This window comes from Lonchura striata, chromosome 11 (assembly GCF_046129695.1).
Source record: "Lonchura striata isolate bLonStr1 chromosome 11, bLonStr1.mat, whole genome shotgun sequence".
In the NCBI taxonomy this organism is placed as follows: domain Eukaryota; kingdom Metazoa; phylum Chordata; class Aves; order Passeriformes; family Estrildidae; genus Lonchura; species Lonchura striata.
Window position 1 is genome coordinate 13,955,064 of NC_134613.1, and position 19,307 is coordinate 13,974,370.

The window sequence follows — 19,307 nt, forward strand, 5'->3', positions numbered from 1 at the left end:
TCTCAGCAGATGATGCTTGGGTGTCACTGTGTGATTCCCATTTAATGCTGGAAGTTTACCAACAAGAGTCATAACACAACTAGGTTTACTGTAAATAAAATTTTCTGATTTGAGCCATCATCCTGGAAGCTATTTCCTCTACTTTTCCAAGTAGTTTCACAAGAAATTTCCAAAATTATTCGCTATTTCTTCATTGCTTCACGTTAGAATTAAAGTTATTGCACCCTTTACAAGTAAGGATTGCTCTTTCATTACATCCAAAGCTGACTGCCCAGTTTGTTCCAGTTCTTGTACTATGAGATGCCAGGAGGCAAAGTCAGGCATAATTTAACCTCTCTAGTGACACAAACTGTGTTCTGAGGCTGCAGTATTATATGGTATTTAATGGTGTCTAACACAAATTAAATTATCCTGTATTTTATTTAGACTTCAGTTGCCATGAAATCTAACTGGATTTTCAAATGTGTCTTAGGGTGAGTGAAGTGCCTATCACCAGAATTTTCAAACCCAGAGGAGGTGTCTGATGGAAAAGTGTAAGTATATATTTGCTGGCAATTAACCACAAATGGATCACATACCTTTAGAGAAAGGTTTCCCACTTATTTCTATCTTCGTAGAGAAGCCAGGTCCCCTTGGGCAAAGAGCTTCAAACTCAGGAGTTCCCCTGAGAGGACACTCCTCGCACTCCTGGCCCCAGGCTGCCCCCACGGAGCAGCAGCAGGCGTCCATGCGGTGCCGGCCTGGGATCTGGGACGTGCACTGCTCGTCCTCATGCTGCAGGTAGCAACTCTCCAAGCGAATGTCTGTTGGGCAATTTAACAACATGTTGAGAAAGAAAGAGAAAGTTTACTTCACTGCAGAGGAATTTTTTTCCAAAATCCCTTCACAGGACAGCACACTCCACGTTTTTGTGGACTCAGAGGAGCATACCAAGCTCGCTGCATAATTCCTAACAGCAAAATATTAACGCTAAACTCAGAAATTAACAGTTGAAGTAAGTTTAAAGCACCACTTTGAGAAACGGTGCTCAGCACTTGAAGTAAATTTTGGATCAGAAAAGGATTTTAAACATTCCAGCTTGCCATACTTATATAAAGCCTTTTAATTACTACAAGCTATATACAAGCCTTTTTACTACACATAAGCTATGCCTTGTTCAGAGGCAAATCTTGGGCATTATTGTTATAAATGGACAAAGGTGCTTTGGGTGGACAGCATACAAAACTTGGATATTCTGTTGCACTGCATCAAGGTGCATGGTGTGGCCAAGTCCCAGCCCACAATGGTGCAGCCTCCACTATTCCAGCCTTTGTTGCAAAATGCTTTCAGTGGGGCTGCAGATGAAGAGCACTAAAAGCACGGATAATCTGTAGGGATTTGTCAGATGAACAATCTGGAAGTAAATCACAGCTATTCACTAGCTACCAGATGGGGATGGGCTTTAGCTACTACCATTGGAACCTGTTCCTATTCCAGATAAACAAAGTTAATGTCCCAGATTAATTCAATTTGTAAAATGGGCAAAAATAATTTTCCTTTCTTGTTAGAAAACACACAGTTGAACCACTGGTCACTGCATAGATCTGCTTTTCACTAGTAGACCTGTACATGGAATTAACACCTACCAAGACAAGTCCGTCCAGAAGCATCTAAAGTCATTCCACTGGGGCACTGGCAAACAAATGATCCCAAGGTATTGACACACTGCCCATTTGTACAGACTCCAGGAAACACCTCACATTCATTAACATCTATTAAAGAGAAAAAGGAAGTGAGTAAGAGTAATCACTAGCATCTAAACATGAACAAATTAGCAAAAATATAAAAATAATAACATTGTAATGTTTTTAGGATAAAATAAAAAATGACAGCAGTCTACATGGCCTGAAAAAATTCAGAACATTTACAACTCCCAAAGTAATTCAGCCAGATCCAATTAATTACAGAAAACTGCAGATGATCAGAAATAATACATGTTGCTATTAGCTATTCCTACATATACTGAAATTAAATTCAAAAGTAACAGAAAAGGGAGGGATGTTTAAAGACTATATCCATTTTCATACTCACTGTGGGCCAAATATTTGAAGCAAATGGACAAAGAAAGACCAAAGTAAGTGCAAAATTACATTATGCATTATTCCAGCTAGATTCAGTATTTTTTTAAGTTTTTTGAATATTTTCTCTATCTGCACATCTGGAAACTAAAACACCATTTGAAATTCGGTTGTATGGCTTTGTCAGCAATTAACGACTTTATATATATTAAAATAATCTCCTTACAACTACACACAGACTTTAACTTCATTGAGTAAAAACTGTATTTCTATAATTAAAAGGCAAATTTTGCACTTTTTGGTAAGGAAAAATTGATTATATACATTAGCTTGGCTTGAGCTTAAATAAATGTTTAGTAATCTAAGTGTGAGGTCCTCTTACCCATGTCCTTAGTGGAAAGCATATGCTTCACAACTGCCTTTGGGAAAAAGCTTCCAGCATTAAACATGCTCCAAGATAAAGCGTGACAATTTTTAGGACAGGAGAGGATAAGAACAAGAAATGGAAAAAGAATGACTGGCAATCTGTAGATAAATACTCGTGTATAGAGTAACCAAGAAGTGGGACGGTTGGGCTGGTTAGGCCTCCAGACACAACTCCTGGTGCAGAGACTGCATCTCTCAAACCTCATGGAGCACGACAGAGGATAAACGCTGGGGGCCAAATCAGTGGCCTCTGCCCTTGAACAGATACTGTAAATTGACTGGAAGGTATGAAGTAAAGCCAGTGGGATTATTAGAAACCACTGAAACACTGTTCACAGCCTGTGAGCAATAGTGCAGCTGACAACTCCAGGGCTCGCCCGTAAACGAGAGGAATGCTGCCAATTTAGTTTGCTTATTTCCTTGCACAAGATCTATTACTCATTTTACATAGGCTGTGTATGGGAGAACTGACTATCACCTTTTGGGAACTAAACTTACTCCTGTCTCTAACTTGCCAGTAAATTTCCTAGAGACTTTTCCCTGTCTTGAAAAATGCTTACATTGGTTGAAAACCAAGTAAGGCTTCAGTAAGGTTACAAGGAAGGAAAACTACTCTGAAAAACCTGGGGCTATCCAGGTCCCATAGAAACGAGAAAGATTAAAGCATGTAATAAATGTAATCCGATGCGCTGGTAAAGGAAATGCTGAAAACAGTTATGTCTGTATCTTGGAAGGATAAACTTTCCATCCCAGCAGTGTTGAAAATGTTCTAAAACTTTCCTTGTAAAGAGAGATAGGTGGGCCCACTTTTTTTTTCTTTTCTTTCACTTACACACTCCACAAAGTGTTGCTGAGGTCAGATAAGTTATGTACAGTGGGTCTGCAGCACAGACGTGCCAAGGCATTCAGTCATCATTTGGAAAGCAAAGAGTATGTGTGAGGGTGTTCCTCTTTTCTTTTTTTTTTTTTTTAAGAGAAAAAAAACAATGTTTCTTTATGGAAGCTACATATGGGAGTAATTTTTTAAAAATATTTTAACTGCAGTGTCATGTCAGATGTTGTCAGTCAGGATGACCCACAGCAGTTTGAGACTCTCTGAGCTTCTGCGTATTATGTAAATATGCAGTACTTTTCCAGGGATTCAAATCAATTCAAATAGAGATGAAATAGGGTGGGACCTTCAATTCTCACAGAATAGTATAGAGTCACCTCATACCAAGTAAAAGACTACACGTTTAAAATATTAACCTTTTCTTTAACCAAAGTATAACTCTGTCCTGATGGTTTTTGTTTGTTTATTTTAGGACAGCAAAAATATGTTTTGGAATGTTTAAAATTTCATATAATATCATATGAGAGAAAGCCAAAGTTTGGGAAAAAAGAAAAAGAAAACTAATGTGAACTACAGTCTTTGAACATTCTTTTTCTAAAGCATGGTAATGGCTTATCATACCACTGTATTATTTATGCTATGTTTTGTAGTATATATAAGACACATAATTTGTAAAAACAGGTTACTCAGTTAACAGCATTTGAAGAGAGAGAGCCACCTCCTTAACCGGTTTGACACTGTATTTGCAAGCGTGTAGTTTGAGATAAAGTGTGAGTATGCACGAATGTTAAATAAACTTAAACCAAATTCATCCCTGACATAACTCTAATGAAGCTAATAGAACAACACAAGGTAAGAATTTGGCATAGTGTTCCTCTATGATAAATTAAGCACTTAAATCAAAACACTGGCATTTTTTAATTCAAGCTTTGATTTATGTTAAGGCAACAATAAATACCTTCACACAATGTTCCTCTTATTCTTGAATATCCCTTTTGACATATTGGGTCTGTAAAACAAACAGAAGTGAAGTTTCAGAATACTACAGTCCAAAACTCCTCATTAATTTATTGTGCAAAACTGATCATGTGAAACATTATCTAGTTTACTGCTATGAGAAGTCTGAGTGCTTAGACAGTATCCCAGTATTTTCTGAAATAATAAAGAGATAAGATGGGGCAACTACATAAACTGTATAGAGTGTCAGCCTTTATCCTCTTTTGCTTCCCATGTGTCTCAGCTAGCTAGCCTAAAAGTGGTTATGATTTCTGTTTCATTTGAACCAATTAATTAATTTCACTTGATCACAGCACATTACAACCCTATTTATCATGGATGAATGAGGATGAAATCCGTTAAGATACACAGAATGAAATTAACCAAAGATTTGAGCAAACTAGCAGCTTTCAGGAGATAGAAATAACCCACACACATTTCTGCATTCATCAGCTCATCCTTGGGTTCCCAGCTCATCCCACAGTTCAGTAAAATTATTAAATGATTATGCAGCGACCTCAACCCATTTTTTCTCCAACTGTATGATTCTCCAGGTCATCAGTTAATCTAGAGAGTATAATAACAAGGGCTACTCCCTCTCCTCCCTTCATTACCACACCAAAGATCCATTTGTTGTGAACATTTCCTTGGGATCTCTGGGGAACATGTATTTATTGCTACATCATTAGGAACTCCAGATCACTAATTATGACAAACCATGCTAAAGAAAGGCTGCCAGTTACAGACTGTAGGTGTGGTCCCTTCCCTTCAGCACTTAAACTTGTAAAATATATACTGTAAAATCCAGTTAGAACCTTCTATAGCTGCATGCTGCCTCTCAAATACTAAGACTTCTCTTTTCTGGGACTGAATAAGGGATGACTGCTTGATAACAGAACAAGTAAAGTTATTTGTCTAGTCTGTGCCCAACTTCTAGGACAATAATCTTGACCAACCTCAGAGGAAGAAAAGTCCAAGGTTCCTGAGGAAAAGTAACAGCATTACCTCGTTCACATGGTGTACAAGGACTTCCCCAAGCAGCACCTAGTGAGGAACAGCACTGGGACTTCAGAGTTGCTCCATTGATATTTATTTCACACCTTCCATTGACTATGTTCTGCCAACAGGTACCCTTCACAGTTTCTGTTTGGAAAAAAAACATATATTTTCATACAGATTCTCTAGAATTATGCATTACTGTATTTACAAACACATGTGCATCTAGCCATGAAAAATAATCATCCTTTCATTAAAATTTACCACATCAGAGCTAAATTTATTTTAAAATCTCTTAATTTACCCTTCCCTATGCCAACTATAGCTTGAAATCATCCCAGCACAAAGTTCTTGCAAATCCTTGTTTATGCTTACTGTCCTTAACAGGGAGTATGTCAATACCATTCAAGATCCGAGTCCCTGTACTGATTATGACTCAGATTAGGAGCACATGCAGAAGAACAGAGTAGATATGAACCCTTGCCACATCTTCCATTACTTTATTCGATCCCCCAGTTTGAATATCTTCCTACATAGGGGAGTGGCAGGAGATAGCTAAGGATCAGACAGCTGTAGTCCTACAGTTTTCCTCACTGACTAGAAAAGAGCTATAAATTACTGTCCAACAAAACAGACAAGAAAGGAAATTACGAGCCCACTGAGTATCTGAGTCACAGCATTGTCCATGGATGCCCTTGAGCTGGTTTGGACTGTGCATAACTTGGTCATGCTCCATCTCAAATACAAAACTCTTTCCAAAGAGCAGATCCTAATTAGAATATGCTCACTTTATTACAGGAGAAATTAAGGAGGTGAGAACAGACATGAAGTACTGGTCATAGAAATTTCACCTCTCTTTCAAACTTGACATGGACGCAAGCTCCCAAGTGCACTTTATGCCCCCATAGTAATGGTGAAAAAAGCACTTTTTAACATTTTTTCTATTACATTTCCCACTAAATTTATCTACACAAGTTATTTTAAAGCATTTTCTTAACCTGGTGTACAATGTTAGCATGTCACTGGACATTTTTAACCAGCAAACATAAAAGGAATAAATACCTATGCAGATGGTTCTGGTTGGATCCAAAGTACTTTCAGGAGAACATTCACAGACAAAAGAACCTGGTGTGTTTTTGCACACTCCATTAACACAGGGGTTAGATTCACATTCATCAATATCTAGAAAACAAACATGCTGATATTAGTGCCAGAAAACATTAACAAAAATACATATGGCTCTTTTCAGTTTAGGAAAAAGGGGATGAAGTTTTCCGCATTGCCAATCTTGCTGATATTCCCCTCTTCTGTTATGAAATCCCCTGCAACAGACTAGCAATGCACATGTCCCAAAGACACACTAATGCATCAGAACTGTCTGTGACTCAAAAAGGGTTCAAACTAGGGGCCCTTTGGCTCTGTTCTTCACACAATAGATTTGTAAAGCTTGGTTCTTCTCAGCCTTGGCATAGTGTGAGCTCACTGCTAGTAGTAAACAGGGAGAGTAAATGCAGGCTATTCCATGAGGTTACCTAATAATTTCATTTTGGCTTGTCCCTCCCTCCTCATTCTCCTAGTTTCCCACTGAATTTCTGAGAACAATCCATATGAATAAAACTAGAATGAAATGGTGCATTACCAATTACCTTCACACGTTTTTAGATCAGGAGTGTATACAAATCCTTTTGGACAGGTGCAGGTGAAACTTCCAGGGGTATTTCTACATTGCCCATTGTCACAAAGCAGCATGTTCAGCGCACATTCATCAATATCTACAATGAAGATAAAGAACTTTTTAAGAAATAAAACATTTCTGGAATAGAAGTCAGGTCAGAATTTCACTCCCAACAGCCAATTTTCAGAGGAGACAAATAGGGCAGGGGGATGTAGAATATGAATACTGAATTCTTTTTGTAGACAAGAGGTTTGCACAAAAGCTTGTACTTTCTTTCCTCACATATTTACAGTATGTGACAGCCGCACCACAGTTCAAAATAAAGCTGGGATTCACACTTTGATCCTGCATTTATTGTGGATTAGGTCTCTGAGTCACTGCACAGCAGCATCCACAGTCAAGAAAGAAAGGAGGAAAGGATTGGTTTGAAAAGGTCTGCTGAGCATCTTGGTCTTTAAATCACCATTTTTTCCAAGCTGGCTCTGAACTTTGATGTTATAGTTAACAAGGCCAATGTAAGTCTACACTTGCTTCAGAGATGAAAAATTTAAATAGACTTGCTAGTGCTAAATTTAAGAACCCTGAGGAAATCTTTGGAAGAACTGTGGTCATTAGGGAGAAGTTGCAAGAAGGTGGCAATGGGCCATGAATAGCAGGTGAAGACCAGGAGAGACCCAAAGAGCAGACAGGAACAACTGGCTACGTCAGAGAGGCCTAGAAAGTGTTGAGAGAAGTTGGGAAGACTCAGAGGGTCAGCGCAGCAGCTGGGAACAGCAAAAGTGCTAGGGGAAGAAGGGAGACTTGCAGAATAAAACAGACCATGTGGGAAGCTTCACAGGAGTTCAGAAAAATTGAGAGAGGGCCAGGTGGAACATTACGGGAGAATGGGAAACATCTGTGATGGAGCATGGATGTGGGCTGCAACAGGGTGGGCTGGGGAGCATCTGGAAAACTCACAGATGGATTGGGAGAAGAAAAGAGATGCCATCAGCTACAAGCAAACACTGGAATAGGACATGGATAATTAAAGCCAAAGAAGCAAAAGGGAAAATGGGATGAATTCAAGTGTGATTTTTATCTAAGAAAGAGCCTCTTTTTTTTTTTTTTTTTTTTTTTTTTTTTTTTTTTTTAGATAATGGATAGTTTAGACTGGGATAACGCCCATGACTTAAGCTATTTAGGTTTAAGTAGAGAATACAGAACCCAAATAAAATTATTATGTAAGCTAGAGATAATAAAAAGAAATTTAAGAATTTTAAGGTGGTTCCAGAGCTGGCTGAAGGAGAGATTACAGTAGGATATATTAAAAAAGAGAATAATCACAATGAAGTTAGGATACTAGAAATGCTTTCAGGGATCAGACTTGGGACTGATCCTATAGAATATTCATTTTAATGCAGAAGTAAAAAATTAATTGTATCAAAAATTGTGGACAACACTAAGCTGGAAGCTATTACCAATACAGAGAATTAGACAAGGCTAAATTAATCTTGACAACATGAACAAGAAAAATAAGATGAAATATAATCACCAACATTCAAAACTTTGCAATTAGGGACCACTAACAATAACATGCTAGAAACCAGAACTCATCAGCTGAAGCTGAAGAGCAAACTCTGGATGTAAGTCTCAATTAGAGGATGACTTTGATCCCACAGTATAACATGTATTTGAGAAAAGACTAATGCACACTAGAATCAGTTCAGGCAGAATATTCCAAGGGGAAATGGAGAATTTCTGGCACGACTATACAAGGCACCAGTCAGACTTCATCAGAACACTATACACTGGTCAGATTAGTCATGTTTAAGAGAGGGCTGCAGTCCCTATTTTTATGAAAAGAATGGAAGTATAGATTTGGATAGTTTAGCTGACAGAGTTTGAGAAAGGATATGATGATTCTTTATAAATATTTTGAGGATAAGACATTTCATACCAATGCAGTTTTTCCCAGTTGAGTCTACTTCATATCCAGGGTCACAATAACATTTGTATGTTCCATGCAGGTTCTCGCACCTTCCATTTGGACAGAGATCAGGATCCAATAAGCACTCATTAATATCTACATAAAGGTAAAAAAACCCAAACATCAGAGCAGCAGTTGTTGAGAGTGTGTTGGGGTTAATTCTCCAAACTAGAAAAATATAATTCAATATAATTTAACATAATTTAACATTGGCAACTCCACATTTATAATTATGTAGATCTGATTGGGAAAGTATTTACACTCAAGAGAAAAAAGCAATTCTTTATCATTAATTTATCTCTAGCCCATGGTCATTTATGAAACTTTCAACTGTAGGGAAGAACTGGGATATTAAACTGGGGATCAGAGATTATATTTAGAGAGGGCCATGTACTAATACTTCGCATATCTCCTGATTCACAGCATTTCCAGATGGCATCACTTGCCAAAGCATTAATATCCCTCCTTTCTGGGTGCTTTTCCCTATCTACTGCCAGCAAGTCTACTAGTGAGCACTGGCTCATTTAAGAGTTTGCAGTTTCACAGTTCTATGACTACAAAGCTTTCATTGTAATAATTTCCTTCTTTGCAGTTAAACAAACCCTGGCCTATTTTGACAGATGAAAACATGAGTAAGCTCAATGTTCAATATGGCTTTATTCTTCAAGATTATTTCACCTGAAATATGCAAATATGAGTTACATATAAAGTCATGTAGGTAATGACACTTCTCATAAATTTGTCATTATTTTATAACGACACTTACATACACTCCATGATGCAAACCAGAGAGGCCTCACTGGTGAAATGGCATGATCCTGAAACTCCATGCTCCATTCATTAAACCCTAAGCCTGTCTCCCATTCTCTTCTGTCACCATCCCCACTAGCACAGCTAACAAATTAAGGATATCAAGGTAACACTTTCAGACAAAAGTGCTATATATAAATTTGAATTACATTAGGTGAGCTTACCATTTCCTCCTGCAGTCATGCCAGTTCCACTACTACACAGAGCCTGATATTCAGCTGGAAAAAATATTTAAAAACTTATTGGAATAGTTTTTCTCAGCTCATTGCTTTCAGCATCACCATTCACAGTATAGTAATTAATTATTCAAAAGAAGTAACAGGCTTTCCAATTCTTCTGAAAACATTAATAACCTTACAGTATTCTGAACCTGTGAAGCATTTTAGCAGATTCAAGGTCTGAATCTGCTTATGAAGATGGATGAGTAAAAACTTCACATGATGAACTGTGGCATTTAAGGGTAGACATAAACTTCATGCTGGTCCTCCTACACAAATGAACCATAACATAATCACAGCAAGATTCTCCAGAACTTTATGCCCAAGTCCTTGCCCAAGGTGCATGTTCAAAGAGACCAGGAAACAGAATATTTTTTTTCCTATAAATCTGCTCCATTTAGCAGGAATGTCTTCATGAGTTCATAGTAGATCAAGGATATCTTATCAAATGGTATACTTTGGTTATGTGCAACAATCAATTTGCCGAGTAACAAGAAACACATAATAAATTGAGGTTTCAAACTAGCTCCCTGCAGTCAGGCACCTCCATGAAACCAAGGTCTCTTTAATTTACTGGCTTCACAGCAAGGACTGTGTCAGCAGAGTCTTGTTGGAAGAATTTTCCTAAAACACTTCTGCCCATTGAAATGGTTAGGATTGCTTTCTTTCCAGAGAGAAGTTATGTCCCAAACAACTTCACTTGGTGGGGATTTCAGTGACAGACTCAAGTATTTGCAAGAAACTGAACTGGACATTTGTCTGTGCATTGACTACCCAAGGTACTGAATAAGCTACTTCAGATAACTTGAAGGATATAGGAGTCATACAGCAAACACGTGACTGACAGGTGTACCTTATGGGTTTGGATCTATGAATTAACAACATTTTTTCCATTAATAACTTGCGTTAAAATTTATAGCTTTTTCTATCTACATCTACCAAAATATGGTTTGTTGTCTGAAAATGCCCTGTTTGTTATTAATGTGCATAACAAATCTAGGGCCAGATATTGTAATTTACTGTTGCTTAAAAAAATTATCTCCTGTAGTCTTAAAGCATATAAAAATAAAAGATTGCTCAAAATATGTAATATATTATACAACAATGTAATCTCCTGACTCAAGTTGCAATGTTAATATAAAACTTTCTTCTACCTTTCTAAAAACAGTGGATGAACAGAATTCATAAATTAGAAGATTTACCAGTGAACATGCCGTACCTGAGTTTTGTGCTGGGCAGGGCTGGCAAGGCTCTCCAAAGGCATAGTCAGTGCTGGCACAGCAGCATTCTGACTTTGTAACTGCACCCGTTAATGGTCTCACACATTGTCCTCTCTTGTAGCCACCATAGCATGTGCTTCGCATATGTGTATCTGGGGGAAGAAATCTCTCTTAATCCTGCCATAGCCAACTATCCTGCCATAAATTATAACAAGTATTAAATGTAGCTATGGTGTCATAAACACCATAAAATAGCTGTCAAAACAAAGTCTCTTTCACTATTTCCCTCTGCTTTCCAGCCACCTATACAACACCCCCCTACTAGAGACAAGAAACTTTTCTTCCTCATGCTCCCAAGAATTAAGGCATACAATTAGTCACTGTATTTAATGACTTAACATGCATTGGTGAACTACTAGGCAAACAATCAATTCTTAACCTTGAACTAGTGAGAAGCTGTGGGGAAAATGGACAAAGTCATTGCTCTTTCTTTGCTTGTAAAAAGCCCAAGGAAAAGTCATTAATGCTATTCTGGTACATAAGAATTCATATGTTTATGTTTTCAGGTCCAGGGGTGATTTTTCTCTTTCTTTAAGAACTGGCCCATAAATAGCTTTCACACATATTAGTATTTTATAATCAACCACTGAGCTTGTATAGAAATGGGCAAAAAATTGGGTACATCCCATGTTAAAAAGTCATGACAAGTAATTACATATTTAAGCTTAGTGACAAATGAAGAATTTTACATCGACAGAAACAGGCAAATCCTCACCTACTCAGAACTAGTCACTTCTACTAGCAGCACTAGTAACTTCTACTCTGTATAGTCTACCTGACCTTGTAATTTGACCCACACTTTTTTCTCTTTAAATAAAAAGGAAATGAAAACAGAGCAAAATGGGCTATTACAGTAAACATTACAGAGCTATTATTATCTACTATAACTACCACCTACTATTCCACAAAAAAAAGGTAAATTCTACATTCAAACTTGATTTGTCCATCAGACTAGCACTAATATTTTAACTTTGGTTAACTGTGACGCCATTAAGTTTCTTACCAACACAGACACGTCCATCCAGTCCTACTGCAAGGCCAGGGAAGCATTCACATCTGAAAGAGCCATCAGTGTTCACACAGCGCCCATTCATGCATATTCCATCTGTCTCACACTCATTGATGTCTGTTGGAGAACAGAATGAGCTTTATTAGAAGTTAAACTACATAGTGTTCGACGCCTGGCTGAAACTTGCATTTGTGCAGCTTATTTTCAATATATCCTATAGAAAAAATAACAAGGGTAAATGGAAAGCAGTTCAAGTAAAGATTTTGTTAGGAATATTGATGAATTCATTCTTTGAAACAGAATAAGAAAATGCTAAATTCAGGGAAAATAATCAGAAGAAAATTATTTTGCTCTTCTTGGAGAATAAAAGGGACTGTATTTTCCTAACTTGTTCCCAAGAGGTATATGTTCCAATTTAAGGGTCATTCAGGAAAAATCATAATTGGAGGAAGGAGGAAACTGTGGCTGCTAAGACAAAGGACTTGTGTAGTACATAACAGGACATTCCCTTTCCATATTAACAGTTCATGCTGTAAGAAATCAATCCAAATAGCAAATGGAATCTTTCACCCCTCCACAAGGTGCCTTCACAGGTCCACCAATGAATTTCCTTTCCTCCTGCTGCACATCTGAATCTCCCCAGTCAGCCCCTGCCTGCAGTCCCAGTGTCTCTGGTGATCTGCATGACAATTGGGTTTTCCTATCGGATGCTCTTTACAGCCCGTTCTATAAACTTTCAATGAACAGAGAGCATTCCAACCTTGAAAGGAATTCATTAATGATTTGAGCCCTGACCAATTGCCTGGCACAAGCCACCAACTTTGCCCAACAATGGCACATTGGACAATAAGGCCTATGGCAATGAAACACAAGAATGAAAATTTATAATATTAAACTATCACACAGAGATGTTAAACTAATACAAAAACTATATAGGCTGTGTATCCTGATAATAGTAAGATCAATCTCTAGAAGCAGAGAGCATACTATCATTTTAGAAATTATAAAAGAGAAGGAGTGTTATAAATATTGTTTGGAAGTATGTATAACCTTTATAAAATAATCACTTCATAACAATTCTCCATGCTATATACAAGAGACAGTGTGTGTGACAATTTCCTTTTTTTTGACCTTAAAAGGGCAAATTGAGAGTGAAACACCTCTGTGTTTTACTTAGTTTGTGTTGTTTGGCATAAAATATGGCTTGTATGATCCAAGATTCCTTCTTCAAACTGCATTTTAAAATAAAAGCTGTGTTTAAGTACATGTGCTCAAATGATTTTTACTTCATCCTACGATCTTTTGTTCTGTTTCAGAGAAATCTTAGATGTTTTTCCCCACTTTAAATTTAGTCCTTAATCAGTGCAAGTAAAAATGGAGTTGGGATTCAAAATGAACCCATCATATTTAATGGTGTAGATTGTTATTTTGGTGAACACTGAACTCCTATAACAGATTCTCCTACAAGCAAAAAAAAAAAGCTTTCCTTTTTAAAGGTTATTTCTAGAAACAGAAAGGCAAAATTACTTCTTTCCCATTTCCTGTAGTTCATTTTTTAAAAAAGGTTTTGTAACCTAGTAAAGGGAGAAATGTGTCATCTATTTTCTTTTGTACTGATTTATGAAAGTGTTGGAAATACCACTATAGAATTTTTAAAGGTAAAGTGGGTCACTTAAAATGGTTCAAGTCAGCTGAAAACCTGGTTCCTGTAAAGATGGGTAAAAAGCCTCTGCTTTTACCAGGCCTGAGATTCCACAGAGTAAATCAACTTCACCCACAGGAATAAAGTCCAGATTTCTAATCTTGAGAATGCTTCTCTGTCTTCTGTGGTAGAAGTCACCATTTGGACAACTTAAAATATATTCAATATGGTTCTGGAAAACCAACTAATGGATTAATTCTCCATGTTCAATGAGCTTTGCCTTTTTTACTTAGCTTGCTTAGTTGTGCTAGCTGGGTAGACAAAGTCCTCTAATTTTAAGCAGGAAAAATTTACTCAGACTATTAAACTACCATTTTCAATTGCCTTGCAATGACTTTTAATTTGGGGAATTCCTGTTGATCTAAAGATGAAAGAATGTATGGAACAGAAATAATGCTTCAAATTTCTGCATGCCTGAGATGTGTTTCTGAAAAATCAAGCAAATCATCATTGAAAGAAGTTAATAGTGAATAAATTTAGCATGTCTTGTATTTCAGAGAATATACAAGACTATGGTGTAACATTATTTTTTGGCACGTTCTTTCAGAAAGTCTAAGTGGAATTTTTTACCAGACAGCCAAGCATATACCCTGTACTTATACTTAAATTCCAGTTTTATGGAACTAAGTGTTAATTACATTAGCCCCATCTTTGGGTTAGAAGGCCTTCCTAACAGCTGAAAACTCAGCTTGGAGGATGTCAAATGAGACAGTTATAGAAGCAATGAGTTGCACTTTTCCATTCCTTTGTCGATTCCCTAGTTCTGCAAAAACACACATGCAAATCCTTATCAAAACTGCTGAGGCAGGAAACAAACTTGCTGCAGAAATGTCAGTTTGTGTAAACACTCCCTGCATATCCAAGCATGACCTTAGAGTTTTGTAGCAATGGGGAACACAGATATACAGACCTCCTTTTTGCTTGCTCCAAAGAACATTACTTATTGCAACAAACCAAGCTATTTTATGCTCTAAACTTCATCCAAACAGGCACGTGCTGGCTGCCTGCCACTGTGGTGTGGCTGTTCATGTGTCCTTTACACAACCAGCTCTCTGATCCCGTGGTGTCCACACATCTCACCAACCAACCACTGCCCCACGCACAAGGTGACCACACACCAGCCATGCAACCCATTCTCTGGTTATAAGACCTGTTCTTTACCTCGCTCTTAGCTGAACCTTCCCCAGAGTGCTTTCTGTTGCTCACCAGAACTGAACAGAATTTCTTATCTCCCACATCCTCCCCTTCTTTGTTCAATCAATAAAAACACAGCAAAAACAACTACGCCACTGACAAAGAGACCCACAGCATAGGAAAACAAAAAGACAGTGTCCAATATTCCCAGGAAGAGAGTTGCTTTATCTGCATTTGGAAATAAATGGCTACTGTTCCAAAGTTCACATGGCTTGGATTCGGGGGCTGTGCTGTTCAGGCAGGAGGGAGTTGGGCCTTGTCATTGCACACACAGTTGTGGATTTCCAAATAAAACTTTTGGAAATTGGTTTCACACACACAAATCTTCAGAGCAGGACCGCTCTGCCAGGGATCAAAATTGATTAATGGCATTCAAAAAACATAGTGTAAAATTGTATTATCTAAATGTTCTTGAGGAGCCATATTCCCCTTTTTTTATTTTTTGATAACATGCACTTCTCTGACTATGAACAGTAAAACAATGCATCTAATAAAACAATAAGCGCACACCAAGCAAAAATAAGCAAGGTAATACATCATCCACTGCCTAAATACTTTACTATCATCCAGGGTCTGCAATCACTGGGGAGCCCCATTTCACAGTGAGTACCTGAAGGACCTTGCCCAGTAAAGGTTTCCAAGTTTACCTTGAAAAGGGGATCCAGCTTTTCTAAGACCATATCAACAAGTCAAAGTGACTTGATAAGATTTTTGGTGCAGAAACACCTGGGTCTGTTGGCATACTTCCTGACCAGCCAGGACCAGGGCTTGGCCAGAGCCTAGACCTTGACAGAAAAGGTTTCCCTAAAACATCCTTTAAGCAAACCTCTATCTATATCAGTTGGGAAAGTTTCTTAAAATTATACATTTCTTGCAGACAAGCAGCTAAATAATTAATGGTAACATGAACAACCTATGAACTACCAAAGGAATGCATATACGTAACATTTAATAATTATCTTACAGCTAAATCCCTTTATAAAACTCTAGTTATGATATATGGAATCACTAATCTTATTAACTGTTTCTTGGTAAAACTCTCCAAAGCCAACACTGCTGCACAAAGTCCACCCTCCTGAGTGGAACCACCTGCCTGATCATTGCATATATCCATCTATGATCATCCTGCCAGCTATTTCCACCCATGATCCTCTTGCCATGCAACAATAACCTTCACTGCACAATCCATCAAGTAAAAGCATTACATGCACCAAAATAAGGCTATAGCACACAAGAGTTTGTTGGTGTTAAAGGCAAGCAAAAAGCACCTCTGCAACAACTTGTCCAAAGGCAAAAAGAAAAAAAATCTCTGTCACAAAATCTGCCAACACTGCATGAAAAACATCTGAATTCTGCCCAAGAGACAGCAGCTTGGCACACAGACAAACAAAAAACAAATTACAACTCCCATCCATGATACCTGAAAGAGACATTATCAACTACAAGTGAAATTATTTTATCTGGACAGCAAAGGCACTGAACAAGCTCTCTGATCCAATGATGTCCATACATCTCACCAACCAATCACTGCTTCATGCACCAGGTGACCACACACCAGTCATACAATTTATTCTCTGGTTATATGAGCTGGTTTTTACCTCACTATTAGCTGAACATTTCCCAGAGTGTTTTCTGTTGCTCACCAGAAGTGAACAGGATTTCTTATCTTGCACAGAGTTTTAGCTTTTGTAAGATTTTAATGTATGCACTTGACAAACAAATTTGGGATATGCAGTGTTCAAAGACTTGCAGTTGTGTAGGACAAAAGTTATTTACCATTTGCCATGTACAGAAAGGACTCAATAAGGACAAAGATTAAAATATACAGAAGACGTTATTAAAAATAAAACTTTTAAAAATTTAGTAACATGACTGGAGAGAACTGTGCTCCTCTAACTGCTGAAGACCTGGGAATTATTTCATGATACTTTGGGCAAATGGAAGAAAGGAGACAAATATGAAGGAGATAAATGTGTAATTTGGCTGTCCAGGTTTCAAAATCTGGTTCGATTTTGACCCAGTAACTTTAACATGTAATGAATGTTTACATGCTCATTCATAAAGAAAAAGGCTTAATGTAAGTGTGAAAAGCAGTGGGAGAGATTTGTTCGAACTTACAGTAGGAATCAGTTCTCTGCAATTTTGGATAATTATTCAAATGTTCCTCCTTTGATGCAGAGAAGTAACATTCCTATAGGGCCAGAAATGCCTTTTTGATAGTATCCAAATTCCTAGTCAGGAGGAGGCTGAACATCATAACAGAGACTAAACATCCTTCTGTTTTAAGTTGTCAGATAGAGTTACCATCCTCTTGGGTGGCATTTTAGGGCACAAACCGATGTAATTTTATATATATATATATTTTTTTTTTTTAATACCAGAAGATTCTCAAGGCGAAAATGAAGAGAAGCATTTGGGCTTGGCTGAGCTTCCATCCATGAGTCAAATCCATGTTAATGACACAGAGAGCAGCCAGTGATCTCTGGGAACACAACTGGCTGATGTGCCATGACCTGATGGGCATTGAAGTCTCACTGACATCCCACACACAGACCAGCTGGAAAACAAGCTTTGGCAAAGCACACAATCCCACATCGAAATCAGGTAAGAATTGAAATAAATGCCATTGCTCTAAGTGTGTGAAGGCTGCAGCCAACACAGCCAGCGGCTGTTAGGCTAAGGAGACACTTGCGTGGTAATGCACAATAGTTCATTTGCACCCATGCAGGAAACGGAAAAGACAATCTTGCTGTGGTGCTCATGTCTGCATCCTGGTCACATGGAGTGCAGGGCACTCCTCAGAGATGCTGTATTGTCTAGGAACACCCAGACAGGAATGGGGGAAAAGCGCAAAAAAGGCAATAAGCCAGGATGTTTGGGTGGCCAAAGACAGAATACTTCCAAAAGCCAAACTCAAAATGTGAGCTATACTGGAACCAATATGTAGAAGACACCATAGGCAAAAAACCCAGAGTTTAACTAGGTCATATTATGCAGTCCTTGTTCACAGAATATTTCCCACTGGCTGGTTGGAATGGTTGCTCAACAATGTGGAGAAGACTGAGTACTGTCTTGCACAATGACAAATAATTTTGGCTGATTAAAAAAGCGTATCTGCTGAGAACTCTGCCCCATACCTCTTGTTCCCAAGAATCACAAATCAGGTTATTCTTGAAGCTACCCAGGGAGACAAGACTCATACGTTTTGGGAAGCCATAATTTATTGTGCTTACCTGTGCAATATCGTCCATCAGATGCTAACTGGAACCCTGGTTTACAAATGCATTTAAAACTGCCATCTTCATTGATGCACATCCCATTGAGACAAATGTTCCTGATGCTGCATTCATCCATATCTGAAAATGTACATGATATAATAATGCTCAAAATGTTTAAGCGTAAGAACTGTTACTAGTTATATTCAAAAGATAAACCTTAATTTTCTTCTTAGTTTTCAGAGCTATAATGAAAATCAGAAACATATGATGGGACATACTGCACTGTCCTAGAGGATGTGTCAAAGCAATGACTCCATTTTTCATCATGAATTAACATGAAAAGGAATTAATCCAAAAAAAGCAAAGAGAATAAAAAATGGATGAGAAACTGGACAGCTTAAGAACTTCCAGTTGGTAAAAGCCATCAAAAAGTGAGAATGGATGTAATTAAAGAGAGTTTGACATCTTAATCTAAATAGAAGTTAGGTTAGAAGCAACCTCCTGTTTGGAATGTAAATACAATTTTATGTTACTAAGAAGACCTGAAGGGAGAGGAGTGAACATTTGGGTTCAGAGTGAAAACTTTTATAACCTCCACTGGACAAGTCTAAAATTTATGGTATGGGAGAATTCCCAGCACTGTGCTCAAGCATATATTCTGTGGGCACTGACATCCTCAACTTCCATTTAAAATAAAACCTGCTCCTTTCCTGCATTCAGCATGACAGGCCATACAGCAGGGTACTTCCTAATTACAGCTTCATGAAAGCATTATTCATCCTCTGAGCTAATGGGATATCACAGAGGATTCAAATAGTAAAAGGTGGAGGTCTCAGACAGTGTTATTTTGAACTCTGCACAGTTACTCACAAAACGGGAAAGGAAAAAAAAAAAAAAAAGGCAAGTACAGAGAATTCTGTTCTTGATT

At 37.8% G+C, this 19,307-nt stretch overlaps 1 protein-coding gene across 2 annotated transcripts in view; it reads right to left on the bottom strand.

Annotated features, from left to right (window-relative positions):
- The window catches only part of FBN1 (fibrillin 1), a 145,430-nt gene that overhangs the window by 53,179 nt on the left and 72,944 nt on the right, over window positions 1-19,307 (bottom strand). Inside the window, exons 15-25 of one of the 2 annotated variants that reach the window (XM_077785902.1) lie at window positions 18,395-18,517; window positions 12,260-12,382; window positions 11,196-11,348; window positions 9,923-9,976; window positions 8,919-9,044; window positions 6,954-7,079; window positions 6,370-6,489; window positions 5,317-5,454; window positions 4,274-4,324; window positions 1,626-1,751; window positions 579-803 (exon numbers count right to left, since the gene is read on the bottom strand). In XM_077785902.1, coding sequence (XP_077642028.1) covers window positions 579-803; window positions 1,626-1,751; window positions 4,274-4,324; window positions 5,317-5,454; window positions 6,370-6,489; window positions 6,954-7,079; window positions 8,919-9,044; window positions 9,923-9,976; window positions 11,196-11,348; window positions 12,260-12,382; window positions 18,395-18,517 — 1,365 coding nt within the window. Of the gene's footprint in view, window positions 1-578; window positions 804-1,625; window positions 1,752-4,273; window positions 4,325-5,316; window positions 5,455-6,369; window positions 6,490-6,953; window positions 7,080-8,918; window positions 9,045-9,922; window positions 9,977-11,195; window positions 11,349-12,259; window positions 12,383-12,405; window positions 12,480-18,394; window positions 18,518-19,307 lie in introns of those variants that run through there. The other variant, XM_077785903.1, reaches the window with a different exon arrangement.